This window comes from Apodemus sylvaticus, chromosome 10 (genome assembly GCF_947179515.1).
Source record: "Apodemus sylvaticus chromosome 10, mApoSyl1.1, whole genome shotgun sequence".
In the NCBI taxonomy this organism is placed as follows: domain Eukaryota; kingdom Metazoa; phylum Chordata; class Mammalia; order Rodentia; family Muridae; genus Apodemus; species Apodemus sylvaticus.
Window position 1 is genome coordinate 51,612,592 of NC_067481.1, and position 23,930 is coordinate 51,636,521.

The 23,930-nt window shown below is 44.9% G+C and overlaps 2 protein-coding genes across 3 annotated transcripts in view; one reads left to right on the forward strand and one right to left on the reverse strand.

Moving 5' to 3' along the window:
* The first annotated feature begins 23 nt into the window (after positions 1-23).
* LOC127693493 (neuferricin) lies at positions 24-21,597 on the forward strand. The gene is made up of 4 exons (XM_052194393.1): positions 24-460; positions 7,083-7,223; positions 13,093-13,279; positions 14,130-21,597. The coding sequence occupies exons 1-4, from the start codon at positions 211-213 to the stop codon at positions 14,341-14,343; spliced, it is 792 nt and encodes a 263-aa protein (XP_052050353.1). The 5' UTR covers positions 24-210; the 3' UTR covers positions 14,344-21,597.
* The window catches only part of Ankfy1 (ankyrin repeat and FYVE domain containing 1), a 38,166-nt gene continuing 33,937 nt past the window's right edge, over positions 19,702-23,930 (reverse strand). For both annotated transcript variants that reach the window (XM_052194391.1, XM_052194392.1), the window contains one exon: positions 19,702-23,479. In XM_052194391.1, coding sequence (XP_052050351.1) covers positions 23,347-23,479 — 133 coding nt within the window. In that variant the 3' untranslated portion in view covers positions 19,702-23,346. The remainder of the gene's footprint in view (positions 23,480-23,930) is intronic.

Below are 23,930 nucleotides of genomic sequence, written 5' to 3' on the forward strand. Positions count from 1 at the left end.
TTTTTGCATACTGTTCCCCTTTCTCCTCCACGCACCACGTTCAGAATCTGTGCTGAAAAAGAAAAAAGAAAGAGTCGGAGGCGAAGAGTAAACTTGACTGTAAAGCCTGTCAGTGTCGCGCTGCTGACGTCACGACCGGCGTCTCCACCTTCTTAGATGTGGCTTGAGAGGTGGCTGCCTCCGAAGTGTGTCTCGTGTGTTGCCGTGTAGATGCTGAGGATATGCGGGCGTGGTGTGGTGCTGAGCCTGGCCGTGGCGGCGGCGGCTGTCATGGCCGTGTGGTTGATGGACTGGTGGGGTCCCCGCCCTGGTCTTCGCCTCTTCGCACCCGAGGAGCTAGCCCGCTATCGCGGCGGCCCAGGGGACCCGGGCCTGTACTTGGCGCTGCTCGGACGTGTTTACGACGTGTCCTCTGGCCGGAGGCACTACGAGCCTGGGGCGCACTATAGCGGCTTCGCAGGTATCAGCGAGGCTCTCACACCTTTTCCTCCTGCGTGCTCGTAGCCACCGTGCGGCATGCGTTCGTCTAGTAGTTTATTCATCCGCTCCTCGTCATCCCACATCCCTCACACTGCTGCGGTGGGAAGGACACGGTCCTGGTTTGCATCTCGAACGCAACTGTGCTAGCTGTGTACCCGCACGCTCTCTGTCTGCCGCACTGTGTGACTGGTTTGGGGAAAGATGTGTCTCGTTTAGTGGTTACAATCATAAGTCTACCTGGTCTCTATAGCTATCGTGCTTTCAGTCACTTTAGACTGAAACGAAATAACCTTTCCCTCGCCCACCTCGTTTCCCCTAATATAATATTTGACTCTTCTTTAGTTCTAGTAGATGTACTTATCTGCTTTTCTTAAAAGATAATGAAAATCAAGCGGGGAATGAAGTTAGAGCACTGGAAAGCAAGTACCTTTTATAGTCTTAAAATACCTACAGGAAGCCAGAAGTGGTGTTTTGTGGTCCCAGCAACTGGAGTGGCTGAGGCAGGAGGATCTCTTGAGCTAGAAAGATCCATTGAGCCAGGAGTCTGTGGCCAGGCTGGCTCTAAAACAAGACGAAACAAAACTTTTAACAAAAGTGGGTATATTAGCCTTCCTAAGAACATTTATCAAATTAACTTTATTCTGCTGCGCTCCCGCTGCTTAACAACTGAGGGGATTAAAAATGCAATTTGACTAAAATCCTTACAAGATATGAGAACTACCTGCCTAATAGTTTTAAATTTTATTTTATTTTATGAGTATTTTACCTCCTATCTCTGAACCACCTGTGTGCTTGGTGTCCAGGGAGGCCAGAAGAGGTTTTCACATCCCTGTAACTAGTATAGATGGTTGTGATCTGGGTGCTGGGAACTTTGGTTCTCTGGAACCCACTGTTCTTAACCACTAAGCCCTAAGCTGACTTTCCAGCTACCAGTTTTAAAGGTATTGTTTCTCTAGCCAGGGAGACTGCCTCTCACTTTGTTTATTTGGGGAGGAAGAATGCAGGACAAGACTGGTAACTAGGTTGACAAAAAGTTCAAGCTGTCCACTGGTCATTTAGGAGAATTAGGAAGCTGCATTTAAATATACATCACTCACTTCCTTCTCTCCAGACTTTTCTTTTTTCTTTTTGTTCTTTTTTTTTTTTTTTTTTTTTTTGGATTGGGTTTCTCCCACCCCCCCCCCCCCAACCCCGAGACAGGGTTTCTCTGTGTAGCCCTGGCTGTCCTGGAGCTCACTTTGTAGACCAGGCTGACTTCGAACTCAGAAATCCGCCTGCCTCTGCCTTCCTAAGTGCTGGGATTAAAGGCATGTGCCACCACTGCCCAGCCCTCTCCAGACTTTTCAAACAGTCTTAACAGGCAACAGGACATACCCAAGGACATGGAGAGTTAGAGCAATACTAGACTGGAATCAAGACTTATTTTCTTGCCAGTTGAGTGCACTTTAGGACAGTACTACCTTTCTGATATTGATGTCATGGATGTATGCACAAGTGTGGGCATAAACACTTCTGTTTCTGGGCTAGTATCCTCTAGTACCTATTGAGTTCTGTGCATATAATATTTGAGCTCCATTTATTGACTACTTCCATGGGTCCTACCTTGGCCAGATGCTAAGGAATCCAAGATGTCTCTGACTGCCCACACAGTCTATTAGGGAAGCAAATGTATTCATTTATATAGCTAATACTTTTTTTTATTAAGACACAAGTGACAGAAAACTTCTTTATTTTAAAGTATACAAGTGTTTTATACACACACATTGTCACTACCTAATTTCAGAACATTTTGCTCATCTCCAAAGAAAACTGCCCATCATCCACTCCTCGCCATTCTCTACCCCCCCACACACAACCTTTGTGAATTCCTGTGTACTTTCTCTTCCTACTGATTTGCCTCTTCTATAAATAGAATCGCATACCTCACACATTTCCTTTTCTAGTCTAGATTTGTAAAAGTAACGTTTATTCACTGATGTAATTGTCTTCTGGAAGGCTTACTGTCTCCTGCTAACCCAGGCCTAGTCCTGGAAGCTTCTAGCCTCCAGACAATCTAATCCAGGCCTAGAATGTTTTCAGCCTCTGAGACTTTCTACTGTATAAGCTTACCCTTTCTAGTTCTTTCTGAGCTCTGGCTGGCTGGTTCAACTCAACTGTTGTAGCTCCAGCTCCTCTGCAAGCTGACTGATTCAGTCTGGCTGCTCCTCCACCTCTGACTGAACTGCTCAGCTTGGCCTTAAACTGATTCTGGCATTCTGGTCTAATCTGGCTCCTTCTCACCCTCTGGCTCATTCTGCCCTTACCTGTGTCTAGTTTGTTGTATCTTTAACTTGTCTCTGTGACTCTGTGCTGGTAGAACTGCCTCCTTCCTCTCCTGCTGCGCTGCTCCCACTTAGGTTGCCTCTTTCTCTTTCTCATGAGAGTTGGGCATATCCTGTCTGACTCATTCTGTCAGATATTTCTTTGATTTGTCACTTTATCTGCCCCTCAATTTGAAGTCACTACAAGCTAACGTTACCTTCATTGTTAAGGAGTAAAGCTGTGTACTAAGGGTGTGGCTGTATTCCAGCCTGAGCGGCCACATTGCTGGATTAAAATTCCTCTACACAATTTATTCAGTTTAGAGATTGTAAAGTTCATCCACAGTGTATCAACATGCAGCCATGGTTTTTTGGTTTTTGGTTTTTTTTTTTTTTTTGAAGACCGGTCTTACTATATAGCCACGATTGGCCTGGGACTCACTGTGGAGATCATGCTGTCCTAGAACTCATAGAGATCCACCCACTTTGCCTCCCTTTGCACCACACCCAGCACCCATTCTTTTTTATGACCAAGTAAAACTGCCATGTGGAAATATTGCATTTAATAGACTTTTGGGGGCTGGAAAGATGAATCAGCAGTTAAGAGCACTGACTGCTCTTCCAAAAGTCCTGAGTTCAAATCCCAGCAACCAACCACATGGTAGCTCACAACCATCCATAACGAGATCAATGCCCTCTTCTGGAGTGTCTGACGACAGCTACAGTGTACTTACATATAATAATAAATCTTTTTTTAAAAAAAAATAGGCTTTTGGGTTAGTTCCACTTTAAAATTTTTATTTGGTAAGTATATATGCTTACAGTGTGTGTGTGTGTGTGTGTGTGTGTGTGTGTGTGTGTGTGTGTGTGTGGCACATGCGCCACAGCATGGCATATAGAGGTCAGGAAAAAAATTGGGGTCAGTCCCCTCCTCTTGTTCTTACTTCTCCCAAGCTCATGTATTTCGGGCTGGCTGACCTGCAAGCTTCGAAGGTGAATCTCCTGCCTCTGCCTCTGCCTCTGCCTCTGCCTCTGCCTCTGCCTCTGCCTCTGACCTTACTGGAGAACTGTAGGGACTACAGATGCACATCACTGCATTTGGCTTTTGTGATTTTGTCCCGCTGACTGGACTCCAGCTGTCGGGTTTGTACCGTCAGCATTTGTATCCACTTAGTCGTCGTCGTCGTCATCGTTGTCGTGCTGGCCCCATTCTCACTCCTTGTAGATAAGTCTGATATTAACCTTGGCGAGGATGTTTCTGTGTGAATATATGTTGTCAGTTCCCTCTGATGTTCTAGCTCCTTTGAGAAACTACAAAATTGCCTTTAATGTCTCTTAAACTGTTGTATATTCCCACAGGAATGCACTGGAGTTTCAGTTTCTCCTCACATCCATGCCAAAACTTGTTACAAGTTTTGTTTTGCTTTATAGTCCTGGGAATTGAATGCAATGTGTCATGCATGCTAGGCAAGAATTTTATTGCTAAAACACATCCTCCGTTTCTTCCTCTACTTCCATATTTTAGATGAAGTCTCATGTCGCTCAAACTGCCCTTGAACACACAGCAATCCTGCCTCAGCCTCCCAGGAGCTGGAATTAGAGGAGTGAGCCAGTGCTCCTGGCTCTTAATGTCTTTTTATTGTGGTCATCCTAGTGGGTTTAAAGTACTGTCTACTCTCTCTGCATCTCCAGCGTTTAGATTATAAGCATGCACTGCTTTGTCTGGATTTCTATGTGGGGGGCCAGAAATCCAAACTCAGGTCCCCAAATTTGTTAGGCAAATGCTTAATTGACTGAGCCATCTTTTATTAATCCCTGTTTTATGATGTTTTAAAAGGGAAAAGTAAGTTTTGCCAGAGCCTCCAACCTAGTCATGGAGGAGGAAAGAGAAGGTAGCCCAGTGAGTCACGGAAAAGGTGACTAGTGGGGCTGGTAGCAGATACTACGGAATTAAGGACTATGGATACTCTCACAAGGCGAAGGGGTGTGCTGAGGACTTCAACAGAAAATGACATGCGTTTTTCACTTAAAATGTCAGTGTAGAGTCAGGCAAGGTGGCGCACATCTTCAGTCCCAGCATTCAGGAAGCAGAGACAGGCAGACCTCTGAGTTCGTGGTCACCACTCCCCCACCCCCTACCCCCACCCCCCGTCTACAGAGCAAGTTCCAGGACAGCCAGGACTATATGGAGAAACCATGCATTGAAAAACCATAAAATATCAATCTAGGGAGCTTGAATCAATCTAGATTAAACGTGATGGCACAGATACTTTTAATCCTCACGCTGGAGACAGGTAGACCAGTGTCTGAGTTCTAGGCCAGCCTGGTCTATGTAGCAAGTTACAGGCCAGCCAGAGCTATATAGTAAGATGCTCTCTCAAAAATAAACTAGAAGCAGTCTAGTGCTATGGACTGTGATTTGCCAGTTAGAAATGCTTCCGTTCTTATGGAGCACCTGAACTCAGATCTTAGCACCAATGTTAGATGGCTCACAGCTGCCTGCACCTTCAACTGCAGGGGAACCAATGCCCTCATGTATATTCATACACACACATGCATACATAGCTGGCATATACACAGAGACACAAAATAAAATTTATAATAATAAAATATTAATCTGAGTGTTACCTGGAGAATAGTTTGATAGGATGAAATGTGGTCTTACTAGGGGTCCTCTGTGATAGTTTACCTGAGAGATGATGGCAATTGGGATTGTTTGATAGCAGGTAGAGACAGTGGATGAATACAGAAACTAGGGAGAAAATAAAGACTCGGCACTAAATAGATAGGAGCCCACATGTATAGATTGGACAGCTGATTGATAGAAACACTAGATGAGAAGAGATGCCTATTTCTTGGAGCTGGTGACCAGAAGCTCAAGATAGGCCTTTTGAATTTGTGATGGTTGTGAGACAACTAAGTGACATTGAGAAGAAATTGGATATACAAGTCCAGTGCTCAGGAAATGTTTGGGCTAAACATAACCTAAAAAGAGGGTCTGGACCACAGAGGTGGATAAGATGATCAAGAGGTGGATAATAATTGATTCCTAGAACTAAGAAGACAGGTTCTGGGAAAACCAGGAGTAGAGTAAGCATCATGGAAGCCAGAACTTATCATTTTGAATTTTATCAATTGACTATTGTTGAAATTAAAAGCTGATGGGTCAGGTATGGTGATGCACACCTTTATTCCCAGAACTTGGGAGACAGGCTGACCTCTGTGTGGCACACTGTAACTTCCAGTGCCACGATGATGAATGCATATGTGATGGAAGAGGAGAGCCATGAGTGCTTGGTGGATCTGGAGCCTCGATAGCTGTGGTGGGTGTGAGTGAAGGACGCAGCTAAAGGAGAGATAGGTTGTTACCCAATAGGGTCAGCAGGATGGAGCGCAGCAGCCCTGAGCTTGCATGGACTCAGCCTATACAATCACTTTGACAGTGACAGGATGTTCAAGATGAAGAATGGCCCATTTATTGAATTTGACTTCCTCAAAAGACCTCCATAATCCACACTTCTCCTGCAGACCATGGTCCATGCTTTGGCAGAGGACCATGTTGGTGTCTGAGGGCCAAACTGCCACTGGATATGCTGATTCTGGAGACAATATGATGCTTGTGATCTGTGCTATTGCCAGAAGCCATGTAGAAGCCCAGGATCTGTGCTCCAGCTGACTATTAAGAACAAGGCAGTAGTGCTATCGAAGACTGCAGACACACAGTTGAGAAAGGAATGTGGAAGGCTTCTGTGACAACCCGCCCTCCATCCCACTCTTTCCTCTCCCGGCTAAAAGTAACAGACTAAAAAGGAAGCCATTAAAGCGAACTCTTAAAAATCGTGATAGGGATGCTCAGGTGTAGCTCTCTACAATTGATGGCTTCTGGCAGGAGTGCAGGTGGAGAAAAACTCAGTTTTCCTTAGGGGACTGGCCACTGGGAGTTCGACCTTGCTCCAGTGAGTATTTGAACAACATAAAATAGACCCTTTCCCCCCTTTTTATTTGGGGTTGGGAGGCAGGGAGGTCACATGGGATAGGGAGCAGACATGGGAGGACTGGGAAGTGAGCAGGGTGCATGATGTGAAATTCCCAAATAGTCAATAAAAATGCTGAGTCGGAAAAAAACAAGGAAACACAAGTAAGTGCAAGTACATGATAGCTGAAAAATTCATGTCCCCAGTCTAGAAGGTCCCCAAAAGGAGTAGCTGTTATTAGGGCATGTTTTTTTTTCAGAAATCAGGTGTTTTACTTGGTACAATATTGTGATTAATAACTAGATCTTTGGCAATCTCTTTCCTGAAGGCCGGGATGCATCCAGAGCATTTGTGACAGGAGACTATTCTGAAGCCGGCCTTGTGGATGATGTAAATGGGTTGTCCTCCTCTGAGATACTGACGCTGCACAATTGGCTTTCATTCTATGAGAAACATTATGTATTTGTCGGTACGTAGTCTTCACCCATTGCTGTGGATTTCAGTTGCTGTATTAATCAGTGTGTCTGGATTCTTTAGGAATTAGGCTCAAGGTAAAAAATTAAAACCGGCCCTTGGTTTTTCATGTTAGCTTCTTGCCTTTGTGCAGGAGTGATCTCCAGAAGAACTTAAAGTTGTGGGTAATCTTGGGAGAGGATTTCCAGGCCTTGTTCTTTGGTGTCAGTGGGCCCAGCCAGTGTTATTTGTGTTGGACATAAACAGCGAGCTTCAAGAGGCATCCTTCCTGTGGCTCCAGTACAGTCAGGAAGGCTTCACACCACTTGTGTGCAGTTCTAATGGTTCCATTTCATTTCTCTCTGATGAAACAGACATCTTGAGTGAACTGTTTCTCAAATGGAACTTATGCCAATAGTATATTCATTCATTCATTCATCCATCCATCCATCCATCCATCCATCCATCCAGGAATTCATGTAGCCTAGGGTGGTCTCAAACTCACGGTGTAGATCAAGCTGGCCTTGCATTCCTGATCCTACTGCCTCCATCTCCTAAGTGTTCAGGCATATATTAATGCCAGCTGTGTTAATGTGTTACTATGTGGGGTCCTGCACTGTTACATACTGGTGACAAAGGAGGGAAAGCAACTCTAAAATGAGGAGGCAGTCTGCAGACACTGATCACTGCAGTCTTTCCTGAGCTTGGAAAGCTAGCTAGGATGGCTGAGGCCAGTCCTTTCATCTGTGAGCAGGCCCACAATGAAGCCCCACATGGGCATGTCTGAGTTCTTTCAGATCCCAATGTCCCTGTGCCGTTGGAACAGTCCAGATGACATTTTCTGCCCCTCCTGCCTCTGAGTGCCTTTTAGTACTGTTTGCACTCCTGTTTTTGTTGGTTTGTTTTGTTTTTTTTTTGTTGTTGTTGTTGTTGTTTTCAAGACAGGGTTTCTCTGTGTAGCCCTGGCTGTCCTGGAACTCACTCTGCAGACCAGGCTGGCCTCAAACTCAGAAATCGGCCTGCCTCTGCCTCCCAATTGCTGGGACTAAAGGCGTGCGCCACCACCGCCCAGCCTTCCTTGCACTTCTAATTCTGAGAAGCATGCACGTTCCCTAACTCTTCTACTGCATGGCCAGTTGTTTAAGCAGCGATTTCCTAAGAGCTGAGGTGAGCACCCTTCCCTCCCCCTCGTTGCTCCTCATCCCACAAGTCTGTGCCCTGTGCTTAGGACGCTTGTTTCTTCCTGTTCAGCATGAGGTTGTCAAGTGACAGTTGAAATGTTGATGACTCATGAATGAAGTCCTGCACTGCACACTTCATCTCTAGCCCCAGCTTTTCAAAGTTCTCTCAGCTTGTCAGAAAGTCCCTGCTTCCCAGGTCCTCCGTCAGTTGGCTGCTTGTGGTTGGCTGGGGTTAGGCTTTCTTTCTACCTTCAGCCTTTATTAAAAATTATCATTTTCAGCCTCACTTGTGTTCAAATGGGCCATAGCCATTCTTGAGGCCTAGATGTTGTTTTATGGTGAGGTTTTGTTTTATGTTTTTGTTTGTTTGTTTGTTTTTCTTGGTTTTTTTGAAACAAAGTCTCATAGCCCAGGCTGGTCTCAAACTAGTGGCATAGTTGTCACTAAAGTCCTGATCCTTGTCTCAGTGCCCCAAGTGTTGGGACTCCATGGGTGTGCACACCATGTCACTATAGCTTGTCTATAGTGTATTGTGTATTGACACCTGTCTCAATACACCATGTACTATAGTGTATTGTTTCTTTGCTTGTTTTGTTGTTTTTTTATTTGTTTTGCTTTTTATTTGAGATAAGGTCTGACTATGTAGCCTAGGTAGCCTTGGACTCACAGAGATCTGCCTGCTTCTGCTTTCTGAGTGCTGAGATTAAAAGCAAGAGCCATTAAGCCTGCGGTATTATTTTTACTTTTACTTTGGATGTTTAGTATTAATTTTATTATAGGACATTTATTTCATTTCCAAAATAAAAATCTTATTTCTACTCAAAAGGAGGAAAGAAAGCAGCACAGAAAAATAAGAATGGAATCCTATAAGTGAACAAAGGATAGCACACCAGACACCATGAACTGATTCTGGAGGACCGGCCAGAAGCATTCCTGATGTGCTGGGGATGAGTCAGCCACAGAAAGAGTGTGGAATGTGGTGGGGCACATGGTCAGAAAGGCTGTGGGAGATCTTTGGTTAGTCAGGAGGCACTTAAACAACTGGAACTGGTGGTAAAATTGTGATTCTCATAGTAACCAGGAGAGAGTATGCTGCAGTTCCTGCCAATGTTTTTGGCATAGGTGCCTTCTAAGATATTCAGGGACATCAGAGGATAAAGGCACACTTCCAAGGTGCATATTGACTTGAGCATAGTTAAGGCTCTATCACCAGACCTGGAGAGATGGCTCAGTGGTTAAGAGCACTGACTGCTCTTCCAAAGGTCTTGAATTCAAATCTCAGCAACCACATGGTGGCTCACAACCATCCATAATGAGATCTGATGCCCTCTTTTGGTGTGTCTGAAAACAGCTATAGTGTACTTACATATAATTAAAAAAAAAAAAAAGGAAAAAAAAAAGAATCTATAACTGTAGTTGCCCAGCTGGACCTCAAGGGAAAATGAGGCAGTTTTGTTGTGCCCTGGATATACATTTAGAGACCCAGCCAGTAAAGCTGTTCTCATAACACAGCATCTAAAACTATGCTCCTGCTATCCTCTCTTTAGATATTATGTCTAAAACTCAACAAGATAGGTTCATTCTATGCAATCCAAAAGTTTGGTGTTAAGCCAATCTAAAGACTTCTCATTTGGCACTAAAGTCCTGTCCCTTTGTTTATTCATGCAGCAAACACTTAAAGCAAATGGTCTGTGTGAAGTTGTTTTAAGTACTGGGCCTTGCAGGACACTTTCTAACTAAGCAGAACAACTATCTATACAGGGCTTTGAATATAACCATGGGATGCATGCTGGGGGCTTAGGTACTTTTGGAGCTGGTGGCCAAGGGAGACTTTTTGGAGGAGTTGACAGCAAAACAGGCCTTGTAGAGGAAAGGGAATCCAGCCAGATGTGGGGAGAGTAGAGCAGTGTAAGTGGTGCCTGAGGTGAGAATTAGCAGGGCCTGGTCAGATAGATAACAGAAACCTGTGTGGGAGCCCACAGGAATGAAGGAGAAGACACAGAGACCTGAGCCTGGAGACCCAGAAAAGAGGTTTGTTTGTTTTGTGCTTTGAGTAGGTGTTAGAGGGTTCTAGTCAGGCATAGAAGTGACATGTAGGACTTATAGGTTGTTTGTTTGTTTCTTTTTCTTTTTTTAAGACGGGATTTCAGGCTGGAGAGATGGCTCAGCAGTTAAGAGCACTGACTACTCTGCCAGAGGTCCTGAGTTCAAATCCCAGCAACCACATGGTGGCTCACAACCATCTGTAATGGGATCCGATGTACTCTTCTAGTATGTGTCTGAAGACAGCTGCAGTGTATTTATATAAATAAAAAAATAAATAAATCTAAAAAAAAATGACAGGATTTCACTGCATGTAGACTGACTATACTAGAACTTAATCTGTAGACCAGGCTGGCCTCAAACTCATAGAAATCCTCCTGCCTTTGTCTCCAGAGTGCTGAGTTTAAAGGTGTGCACCACAACCCCAATCCCCTGGCATGATTCATGTTTGGAAAGAGTACTCATAGGACTGGAAAGATAGAAGTCTCTGAGGTTAAAAGTACTGGCTTCTCTTTTCAGAGACCAGATTTAGTTTCCAGTGGGAAGCCCAGGAGTTCATTCATGCTTTCCAGTTCCAGAGGCTTCTCAACATCTCTGTGGTAGTTAAGTGAGAAATGTCCCCAGAGGCTCAGGCCTTTGAACACCTGGAAACCAGGTTTCAGATTATAAGCACCACATGGTAACTTATAGTCAGCTGTAACCCTGGTTCCAGTGATCCAGCTCCCACTTCGGATCGCCATGGGCACTGCATGCATTTGGTACACAGACATAGATTCGGGCAAAACACTCATACACATCCAATTAAAAAAATAAAAATAGCATCCAAATTAGACCTATAATTCTAACACTTGCAAAAACTGAGGCAAGGGAATCAAAACCCTCACGCTAGCTTAGGCTAGAAGTTAGGCCCTGTCTTGAAAAGCAGTAAAGTAGTATGGTAAGAATGGGCCTTAGGGGCAGAACACTCATTTACCACGTGTGACGCCCTAGTTCTGATCTACACACTAGGGGGAAATGCCCCAGGTGCTTTGTGGAGGAAGCATGATAGAGCCAGAACTGCAGCAGAGGCCAACTGCAAGGCTGTTGTCTTAGTCTGTGTTTTGGATAAGGGGCAGCAGTGGAAACTGACAGGAAAGGAGAGAAATCTGAATACATTTCTGAGGTAGAACTGGCAAGATCTGCCCATTAGTGAAGAAAGGGAAGTGGTATCTGAATGTGAAAGTCGGGAGAGAGCCACAGCTCTGACACAGATAGGCCAGGGATATCCTAGTTTCTGTTGCAGTGATAAATTACCAGGACCAAAGCAACTTTATTTGGACGTAATGGTTTCAGAAGCATGGCTTGGCAGTAAGCTGAGCGATCACATCTTTAAGTATAATAATCGGGAAGTAGAGAGAGGGCGTGAACTGGAACATAGGCAAGAATGTTACTGCTTAAGTCCCTCTGTCCACAGGGACCTACCTTCAGCAAAGCCGCACCACCTCTCCCAATAGCACCACCAATGGGCAACCGGGATTCAAAGGTCTGAGCCTCTGGGGACATTTCTCACTTAAAACCACCACAGTGAAGTGGTAAGGGACTGGAACTTGAAACCATGAATGAAGCCCTGGGCTTCCCACTGGAGTTTTTTTGCTGTATGTAGGCTGCAACTACTTTGTAGTTTTTTCTTAGATAATAAAAATTTGAAAGCCATTTCTATCTCTCCTCTCTCTCTCTCTCTCTCTCTCTCTCTCTCTCTCTCTCTCTCTCTCTCTCTCTCTCTCTCTAAATATTTATTTTATGTGTGTGAGTACACTGTTGATGTCTTCAGACACACCAGAAGAGGGCATCAGATCCCATTACAGATGGTTGTGAGCCACATGAGGTTGTTGGGAATTGAACTCAGTGCTTCTGGAAGAGCAATCAGTGCTCTTAACCTCTGAGCCTTTTCTCCAGCCCCTGAAAGCCATTTTTAAACAAAAATCAGTGTCCACCCTCTTATGTCCACTAAATCAGAAAAAAGTGGTGGAGGTAAAAGCATGGTCTCTGAGCCATTCTGGCTAAGTCATTCTAGAAGGCAAAGTAACTTGACATGGACACAGAGAAATGTGGGCTAAGATACGTACTCAGCTGCCATTTGCTGGATACTTAGTGTTCCCTCAGGCTGTATAGAGCATTGATAAAACTGTCATACATGAGTCTGTTCTCAGGGAACTGATGTCTGACGGTGACAAAGATTTGATCATTCCCATCCTAATAGACTACACCTAATTACTTTTCAGTCCCAGGTAACCAGAACCATGGATTCTAAGCTCAAACTAGTAAGTGGCCCTGAGAGAGTCTTTAAGTGACTCTCAAACTTCCCACTGGAACTTCATAAGCCAGGCCTCCATCATCTGCATGTCTCAACATTCTTATCTTCCAAGCTCCCACACCACAACAGCTCACCAAGCTTTGAACACTCAATGGATTTTCTAGCCCAAAATTCCAAAGTCCCTTCTACAATCCTCCCCAAATAACATAGTCAGGTCCACCACAGCGATACCCCACTATCCTGGTACCAATTTCTGTTTTAGAGTTTCTGTTGCTGTACTGAAACACCATGACTGAAGAGTTTGGGGAGAAAGCGGTTTGCTTGGCTTACCCTCTCATAGCTACTGTCCTTCCTCCCTATGATCCCAGGAAGACTGGTTGGAAGGTTCTACAGAAAAGATGGGCTGCCCACTTCAGAACTAACCCAAGTAGAAGCCATGGTGACTAAAGGCATGGAGGCAAATGAACAGGAACAGAAAGAAAAGCAGAAGTTCCCACCATGCAATGCTGAGTGGAGCTCTGCTAAGGGCAGCAGGCTCTGGTGCTCCCAAAATAGGTAAGCAGCCTCCCTTCTGCCTGCCACCTCTCCTGGATCCATTCCCTGAGCTACTCTTCCATTATCTACTTATTATTCAGGGAATCCACAACTGACTGCTAACCTAGGGAGCTTACATGTACTATGCATATAAGGTCTTCTGAGTTATATTCATGCCCTTATCATTGTGATCAAAACACCTGAAAGAAGCAATTTATGGGAGGAAAGATTCCATCAGTTTTATGGTTACAGAGGGTACAGTCCTCATGGAAAGAAGACACGGTAGAGCCATGGTCTGTGCAGTGCAGGTGTGTGGGTATCAGTTTTCCATCAGTATTGATAGAAAAGCTGAGCTTGAGTCAGAACCAGAAACAGATAGAACCTTCAAGGCTTGCCCCAGTGAGTCACTTCTCCTAGCTAAGACTTAGCTCCCTAAGGTTCTACAACCTCCTAAAACTACACTAGTAGCTGAGGACCAAATATTCAAGTATTACTATTGGGGACACGTCAAATTCAAACCATAAGATAGGGAATTAAAGAAAAATCCTAGTAATAGAACCTTTACTATCCAAATGAAAACCTTAGGGTTGAGACATACATTTGAGACTTGGCCCTCTTCCCCAATTCTCAATCCCCCAGAGATCCTACTTAAGGAGAAATCCTGGTCTTGGGAAGTCGATGTCCTGGGCTATTTCTTTTGTTTTTTTAAAATTCATTTTATGTTATGTATATGTGTATCTGTGTTTGTATGTGTACCATGTGTATGCAGATGTTTGTGGAGACGAGAAAAGGATACTAAATTCCCTGGAACTAGAGTTACAGGCAGTTGTAAGTTCATACCTTTAAGAAATCCTCTTTCCTTTTTTCCTAGTGGAGGTGTGCACAGAGACTGGATTGGTGTCCCCAGGAAGCTGTATAAGCCAGGGGCCAAGGAGCCACATTGTGTGTGTGTGAGATCAACTGGCCCTCCTAGTGACCAGCAAGATAACCCTAGACACTCAAATCGTGGGGACTTGGACAACCCCAACTTGGAAGAATACACAGGCTGCCCACCACTGGCCATCACATGTTCCTTCCCACTCTAAGATGTTGCTGACACATGGCGAACCTTCCCTAGATCTACAGAAAACCCTCCATCTTGTGCCCTAGCATGGCTCCTGGCCTGAAATAGGAGTGTCAAGGACTCTAGCCACACTCTGCAAATGAGGGTCACAATTCTATTGGCTGAGACAAGAGCCTGATAGCCTACCTCGTATGGTCAGCTTGTTTTGACTGGAACTGCTGTCCTCTGTCGCCTTCCTTCAGAGCCTGCAGACATTAATAAACACAGTGAAATCACCACAGAACTGCTTGGATAAGAAGCCTGAGAGCTCCAGCAGGTACTTCCATAGACTCAGTGCTGTCTGAATCAGAGCTTGGACTCTGCCCTTCATGCCAGTCCTGATGGTACTTGGAGCAGTAGCACAACAGGATTGTGGCTCTCAGTGGAAAATCAGGTATTTCCCAAGAAGCTTTGCACCTTAGTAAAATGAAGGTAACTGTTCTAAGTCACAGGGTAATTGACTAAGCTCTTAATTTCTGACATTTGTGACATTTCTAAAACCTCTACTCCCAAGGCAAACTTGAATGCACTGACTCTGTAATAGCTGGGATGTCCAGTGAGGGGAGATAATAAACTGGGATAGTAGATTCTGGGGCTTGACTTACACAGATGGAGCACACCATAACCCCCCTGCCTTGGCGTGCATGAAACAGCTTTTTACTCATATTGCTAGTGGAAAGCTGTCCCTCACTGTTGCACATTTACGAGGCTCTGCTGCAGGTCTCCACCCGCCGTGGATCCCTCCTCGGCCGCACAGCAGCAGCGCTTCTTAGCTGCCTTTCTGGTTCTGGTTTTCCTTTTCCAGACAGGGTGTCATTATGTAGCTCTATCTATGCTGGAAGTCACCAGATAGACTGGGCTGGCCTGGAACTCACAGAAATCCACCTGCCTCTGCCTCCTGAGTACTGGGATTAAAGGCATGCACCTCTATGTCCTACTAATTCTTACCTATCTTAATCTCTGTTACTTTTTTTAAATTGAATATCCTCTTCTTTTACATTGCCAATGGTAAAACCTTTCCAGATCTCTATTACTTTTTTTTTTTTTTAAATCACTTGACTTTTTGAGACAAGATCTCATGTTTCCCGGTCAGCTTTGAAGCCCGTATGTAGGCATGTGCTAGCATGCCCAGTTTATCCGTGATGAGGGACTGAGTGAGCCGGAACTGTGTGCATGCTAGGCAAGCCCTTACCGACTGAGTACCCCAGGCCCTTGCTCGTCATTGCTCTTGGCTCTGACCATGACAGCCTGCAAGGTCCCCAAAGCCCTCACTTGCTGCCCGGGCCTCACCCTCAGGTGTTCCTCCTGTGTCTCTGAAGCGTCATCCCTGGGAACCCCTTCTCTCTTGCTTTTTCTTTCCCCTACTTCAGGCAGTACCCTTTGCGGCAGTATCTCCAATCAGCTTGATAATGAAGATGTCTGTGAGCTCTGCAGGCACTGCAACCCCCACACTGTTTTTTCTTTTGTGTACATGATATATATATATTAACATGTTAGATGTCTTTCTATCTCTCTCTACCTTATATGAGACAAGTCTCTCACTGAACTTGTAACTCACTTATTTGGCAAGACTAGCTGGCTAGAAAGCTCTAGGCTTCCTTCTGTCACTTCCTCCCCAGGCTATGATAGAAGTGTGTCCCCATCCCTGACTTTTTACAGGAATCTGAACTCTGGTCCTTATGTTTATACGGCAAGCACTTTACCAACTGGGCATCTCCCCAGCCATACAAGCTCCATACTTCTAACACCTTCATCCTCCTTGTCACCGGATGCCAGTCATGGTTTCACCTGTCATCTTGACACAAACCTAGAATCACCTGGGAAGAGAATAACTGAGGAATTATCCAGATGACATTAGCCAGTGGCCTGAGGCATGTCTGTGAGGCAGTTTCTTTCTTTCATTCTTCTTAAAAAATACAAAACAAAACAGCATTTCTATATGTAGCCCTGGCTTCCCTTGAATTTACCATGTAGACCAAGTTGGCCTTGAACTCAGATTCCTCCACCTCAGCTTTCTACTGAGACTAAAGGTGTGAAGCACCATGCCTGGTCCATTTTCTTTAACTGCTAACAGAAGGTGCGACACAGCCACTGTGGGCTGTGTCACCCATGAGCAGATGGGTGTTTCAGGATAGTTGATCACACTGTGAACCTTGAGATTGTGTTTCTAGTTGTGGTATGGCTCAGCCCTTAGCATAGACCTTTAATCCCTCTGGCTAGAATACAGACGGGCCCTTAGGATACACCTTTAATTCCAAATAATGAAAGTAAAGTTAGTTTATAGAAGGAAGCAGCCTTGTTTGAAAGTGATGTCTAACTGAGTGGCAAAGTGATGAATTAGAGAATGATTTGACAATAGGATATGCCCAACTCTCACAAGAAGAGAGGAAAGGGACGCTACTTAAGGGAGTGGTGTGGAGAGAGGGGAAACAGTTTCATTGGGACAGTTGTACAGAAACAGGTGGCAGAGAGAGAGAGAACAAGCTAGACACAGGTGACAGCAGATCAAGGCAGAGAATGAAAAGAAGCCAGAAGATTAGAACATCTTGCCAAAGTTAATATGAGGCCAGGCAGAGGCAATTCAGAGAGTGAAAGAGAGGAGTCAGATTGAGTAACTCAGCTTGGAGAGAAGTTTGAGCCAGAATAACTGAATGAACCAGCTAGTCAGAGCTCAGAAAGAACTAGAAAATGGGGTGAGTTTATTCATCAGTAAGTCTCAGGGGCCGAAAACATTTTAGGCCTACATAAGACTGTGTGAAGGTGCTGGGTGGTGGTGGCGCATGCCTGTAATCCCAGCACTCTGGGAGGCAGAGGCAGGCAGATTTCTGAGTTCGAGGCCAGCCTGGTCTACAGAGTGAGTTCCAGGACAGCCAGGGCTATACAGAGAAACTCTGTCTCAAAAAAAAAAAAAAAAAAAAAAAAAAAAAAAAGACTATGTGGAGGCTAGAGGCTTCCAGCTAGGTTGATAGACTGAGGCAGTGAGCCTCAGAGACTTTTACAGGTTACTTTCACAGGTAGACCTGGCTGTACAAGAGAGGCAGCTGAAGCCAGGAATGGAGGCATACACCTTTAATCCCAGCACTGGGAAGCAGAGACAGGTGGATCTCCAAGTTTGAGGCCCATCTGTTCTACAGAGCGAGTTCTAGGACAGCCAGGGATACATAGCAAGAGTGTCTTTGAACTGGAAGACAAAGGTGGCAGCTGAGCCAGCCAGCCAGTAGCACTGCTCTATAGGTTCTGCTTCACTGAGCTCCTGTGGATTTCCCTCAGTGGTGAACTATTATCTGGAAGTGTAAGAGAAAATACACCCTTTCTTCCCAAGTTGATTTTGGCCAAGACACTACCACATGACCAGTACCACCATCTACATCCTGTCTAGGGAAAAGTCTAGCAAGTGGTCCTGGCAGGCCAGTTTGTACCCTTACGTCCTGCCTGCTAGCTTTTCCTCTCCATCCTGCTCCTGGTCTCCAGAGGCCAGCAAAGATTGATCCTCCAGCCTCTGCCCTGCTATGGTTGGTCATCTTTCTCCAGGAAGTTCCCACTTAAACCTCCCAGGGGTTCCCGTATCTTTGAGGATCACATGCAGCACTGGCAAAGGGGTCCTCTGCATTGCCTCTGGCTTTGCTTTGGGATCTCTTCCCTCCCTAGGTGCCCTGCTTTCAGTCTCTGTAGTCCCTAGTGTTTCCACAGAAACTCTTCCTTCTGCAAGGAAAATCTCTCCCTCCCTCCATTAGTCTATTTATTTATTTTTATTTAATGTACATTGGTGTTTTGCCTACATGTATGTCTGTGTGAGAGTATCACGGGAATTACAGACAGTTGTAAACAACCATGTGGGTGCAGGGAATTGAACCTCTAGAAGAGCAGTCAGTGCTCTTAATCACTGACCCACCTCACTAGCCCCTTCCAAATTTTTTTTTACAAAATTGTTTTATTTGTGTTAAGTTTTATGAGTACACTGTTGATGTCTTCAGACACACCAGAAGAGGGCATCAGATCCCATTACAGATGGTTGCGAGCCACCATGTGGTTGCTAGGAATTAAACTCAGGACCTCTGGAAATACATCCAGTGCTCTTAACTGCGGACCCACCTTTCCAGCCCTCTCCTGTTTATTCTTGCCCACCTGGCCTGGGTATCTTCATCATCCATAGGTTCGCAGAATAGATTTCAACTCTTGCACTGCTTTTTACTTGGTGTTCAGCTGTTGTGGGCATGGTGGGGCAACCCTTTAATCCTAGCACTTGGGAGCAGACAGGCAGATCCTTCAAGACTAACCCAGTCTACAAAACAAGTATCAGGCCATCCAGGGTGACCCTGTGTCCCACCCCGCCAAAAAGTATCTACCATTGTGGGCCTGAACCATCACCATCAGTCTGACACAGGACTGACTCACTGCCATATTTTTGTGGACTATGAACATCTATGCTTGTCCTTCCAGGCAGAGCTCAGTGAGCTGACCAAGGGCTTTGTTCTTAATTCTACAGTCCTGTACCTGGTTCCTGAGTGCTAGGACAGAAGGGGCAGGGCCACCCAGGGTCCTAAGAAGCCCTTACAGGATGAGTTAGATACTACAGCTAGTTGTCTGATTTAGGGGCAGATTTAAGAGCTGTAGAAAAAGAACACATTAGTCCAAGTAAGTATTCTGAAGGTTCACTCACTAGATTTTCATTTTTGGGACTAGACTTGAGGGCTTTATGAACCAGATTTTAATTTGCCAATTCCTAAGCCTTCCCTGGTGTTATCTGAAGCGCACAGTGCAATCACCCCTGTCCCCACCCTTTTAAATCTTGGCCTATAGGAAGCTCATCTTGGTGAATACTTAGAGTTGCTTTGAAATAGTGGAGTAAAGGAGGAATCTAGGATTCTTTGGACAACTTCCATGGTGTCAGGCAGCTGATTGCGCAGCAGCAGTCACATGCATCACCATAAAGCTTTCAGCTGCTCACTCTGCATGAAATGCTTGTGAGGTCTGTCAGTCTGTGTCACATGGAATGCTAAGAGGAGGAAAAGTTGAGGGTAGCTGGTGAAGACATTTGTTCACAAACCAATTTTAGATATATTTTTCTGATTTATTTTTATTATTTTATGGGTATGAGTATTTTGCCTGTGTATGCACATCTGTGTATCACTTGTGTGCGACCCTGGTGCTCACGGGGGTTGTGAGCTTGCACATGAGTGCAGGGAATGGAACCCAGGCCCTCCGCAGCATTTACTCTTGACCACCGAGCCAACTCATCAGCTCTCATGTTATCAATTTTTAGAAATTGTTTTTTAATGTTTACTGGTATTTTTGGCTTAGAAGTATCTATAATGTCTTTAATTAAAGTTTACACTTTAAATTCACAATTTTACCTCATTTTTATTGTAAGGAATTATTACAGAAAATCAAAATATCAATATTTGAAAAATACATTCCATTACACAGACTCCAAAGAAACAATGCTGCTAAGCGCCATGGTCCCAGCTGATGCTGTCATTCCCACACCGAGCACCACCAGAGAAGTTTGAGAGCCAAAGTGGTCTATCCAAATATGTGCCTGCAGTTTTGGCCCAGCTGCCGCCGCCGCTTTGTCCTTGGTACCGTAAGGATGTCATGAAACACCCAGTTCCACACAGCTGCCAAACTGGCAAGTCAGTAAGTCCAGCAGTCCCCAGACTCCCTCACTGTAGAAAGCCAATGTTGTCAGTTGTAAGAGTTAATACATTATTTATTCCACGCAAGAGGCAATGATCCTCCAGAGAAAGTCTTTAAGGCATCTATGACATCTGAATGTTATATTTAATTTCCTGGTCACACACTTAGTTTTTCACTAGATCAACTCAATGAGCATAGCTCAGAGCCCTTCACTGAGCTGCTTCCTCTGCTGGGCTGCCAGGGGAGCTCTGGAGCTTCAGGTAGCTCTAGGGGCTGATCCCGAGGGAAGCCGTATCTGTGAGGGAGACATACAGTTACATGCTGTTGTTGCTTCCTCTCTGGTCTAAGCATTTGGCAGTTCAGCCACTTTTTCTCCAGGTAAGGAAATCCTAGATGGAGACCTGTCCTCCATCCCTTGCCTGCAAACAAGACTAGTGCAGGAACGGTTTGTATGGGGGATGGGCACAAATTGGGCAGGGTGGTGAGACCCCACACACCAAGCTTCATGAAAGACCCATTCAAGGAGAGGGAGGAAGCTGATGGGTAGTCAGAAATAACTCACGGCTCTGAGGTAGAGGACAAAAACATCATGTGGACCCCACTCCTTGGAGAGAATATGGCAGATGAACTGAGCAGTCTAATATTCAGCCTGGACTGAACTGGCTATTGGGGTGGAATAGGCCCAAAACTTGTGTTCTAACACATCACTGAGTGAGACACCAATGAAAAGACAACTGGAAACAAGGGAGTCCTCAGTGTAGGCACTTAAGCTTGTGGGACATTCTGTGTTAGAGGATCATAGCAAACTAGTTTAAGCACATGGATGGCCTGTACCTCTGTCTCTAAAAAGCAAACAAAAACCTTAATGACATAGTGTACAGCAGAGTTGTGATGAGCAAGAGGCAGTTAAAAAGCTAGGGGAGTACAGCAGTGTTAAATGATGCAGCGGTTCTATTTCAGTAAAGTTGATTCTTCCTGATTGGCTCATTCACAACTGACAACCTTTTGAATGAATAAATGAAGTTTTCCTGCTGGTTCTTAAAGTACTGATTAAGATATGAACAAGAATAGTTAAGCAATTTCATTGTGAAGTCTGGTCAGCATGGAGATAGCACAGGAGACACACAGTAAGTCTGGTCCTGGCCAGGGCAGTGTACAGGAGGAGGGCAGTGCAATGAGCGTGGCATGGTCAGGGGGATTGGGGCTGTGGAAGAATGCCTGAGCCACATCTACAACATGGCTACCAATGCCCAAGGCACACAGCCCATCTCAGCTACCACGAAGCACCACACTGACCTCTGAAGGAACAGAAGCTTGAACCTACATATATTTTAGCATGATCTTTAGACTGTTAGTACAGTTACAAGCAAGATTGTTACTGAAACTGGTGTGGTAGGCCAGGACAGACTGATCAGCTTCTTCCTGATTCCCTATACCCCTTTTCCACAATAAGCAAAGAACAGGTGTATGTGCACTGACCACCCTGGTTCATAACCAAACCATTATTCCCTTCCCCATTCTTTGATCCCCAAAGAATCATGGTATCAACTGAACTCTAGGTCTCTGTGGCCCTTTTTAGGCAATAAAAATTAGAAACTGACTACATGCTTCCTATAGTTGTTGGCCAAGACTGTCTAAATGTTTCCACAAAAATTCTATATGAAATAAGTCACAGGCTGGAGGGCAATGGCACTCCTTCAAGTAACTCTTCTTTTTAAACACTGTGTACAAGCTAATGTTAACATAAAAAGCATACATATAAATCACAAGTATTTTTAGAAAGTAGCACACTGATTTCTCAACAAATTTTATACATATTTAGGCAGTAAGATGTCTAACTATAGAAACAGAGCATACCACTATCCAAGAAAGACATACCAAAAGAAGTCCCTTTTACTCATATACCCATACTCCATTAATGCAAGTAATGTAGGGTTATCAAATGTCTCAAAAAATCAGTGCGAGTGATTAACAGTTAATCTCTATGACCAGATATTGTTCATCTCAGAGTATCAGAGCAGTTGTGGTTTTGTTTCTTAAACAAATAAACAAACAAAAAAAAAACAGTGGTATAAATTTCTCTTTCAGTGTGCAATATAATAAAATAAAAAAAAATTAAAAGTCACAAACAGAAACAACCCAAAACACTGGCCAAACTTTAAAAAGAAAGAGGCATCCCAGGGGTAGTATGGGTAGCAGCAAGAACCAAAGACCTATGCTTCAGAGCCTTACTCGTTATTTCAGCCAGATTTCTAAAATGGGCTGCTCCTAGTTGGCCAGGACCTGGGCTGCTTGGCTCTGATGAGGTACAGTGCTACCCAGAAGAGGCGCCACTATAGCACTCCACATGCAAGGCAAGGTTTTAGCAGGAAGGATGTGTCAGGGAGCGAGGACCTGGATAAAAGTCACAGCGCCTCCTTTCTCATCAGTATGAATTTCTTCCTTCTTGGCAGTTTTCCCTTTAGGATTAGTGTGTGCTGAGGTCCAGTCCAAGCTGGCCATCAGAACCACTAAGAGAAGAGTATGTGATGACATTTTTGAACATGGATTTTTGAGTTGGATTCACCAATGATACAGCTCTAGAAAAAGTGCAGCACAGTCAAAGTGCATCTCTTCCACCACTCAAGTGGCAGCGACTGAGGACTCCACAGACAGGACAGCAAGACGAGAGAATGAGGCAGCTGCTAGGTGTCGAGCCACCACAGGCACTCTGACACCCAGCAGCAGCGACACTGGTAAAGCTTTCAGTTGTTAAGGCAACAATTTTTCAGCTCTCATCTTTGAACCCTGTTTAGAAAGATTTCACCTTTTTAAAAGGGCAGCTCACTAAAAATACAGCTTAGCTTAAAGAAAGAAAAGACTTGAGGGCAAGAGGTTCCTATTATCTTTATGAAAACACTGTGCATTAGAGGCCATAGCCACTTAGGTAGCCACTGCCCTGGAGTAACCAGCTCTCATCTAGCAGCTGCGCTCTACTGTTAGGCTCTGCCTCTGCCTCTATGTCAGCCCAGGCAGGAAGACTTTGTGGATTCTCTGAGATGGATGCTACGTTACCGGAAGGGAACACTGTCTGCAAGTGTCCTTGTGTGCTGCTAGCTGATTCCTATCACATTTGTCACGCAGGCTAAACTGGCCTGGTCCAACCAGTGAAACATCTAGTGCAATAGACCACAGTCTGACACACTGACAGTCATAAGGAATCGTTAGAAGCGATCAGGGATCACACTATGGTCTTCTGCTGCAGGAAGACAACTGCCAGCTCTTGCTCTGGGTAGGAGGCAGGCTGGTGAGTAGAGCAGCTGCTGGGAGGTGCCAGGGGATGCAGGCCTGGATCCTCCTGGGGGCCTCACTAAGACACTCCACCCAGAGTCAGTACATCAAAGCAAATGTTGCAAACCCGCACAGGCTTGTTCAGGTCAAACTTTATGATAGGGATTTCCTTGGTCGAGCATTTATGGCAAAGAAGACGGCCGCAGTGACGACTGTGGAGGCAAAGAAAGAAGTATGAGGTACTAAAGAACAGACTGGTTCTAAATGGTCAGCCCAATCTCTGGCATCTGTGGCCAATTCTGCCAACTACCAGCCAAGTCACACCAATTCACAAACAATTTTTATTTCTTACCAAAATACTAATGGGTATCTAAGCTAAAGCAAACATGAAGAAGTTAAGCACAGCTGCTGCCTAGTTCTTGGCACCCTGTAAGGCAGTGATGAACCTTAGCCCGCAGGAGAGTGACAAGTCTGAGCGCTCCTTCTTTCTCTCCTCCCCCTTCATACTGGGATCCTGCTCTACTATCTAGTTAGTTAGTTCTATCATCTCCCCACTCTTCTGCCCAGAAGGCTAAGGCTCTGAAGGGTTCATGGCTCATCGAGGACAAGTATAGAAGTGATGAAATCAGTTGAAGCCCCTACTCCTCTGTACACGACAGTGGG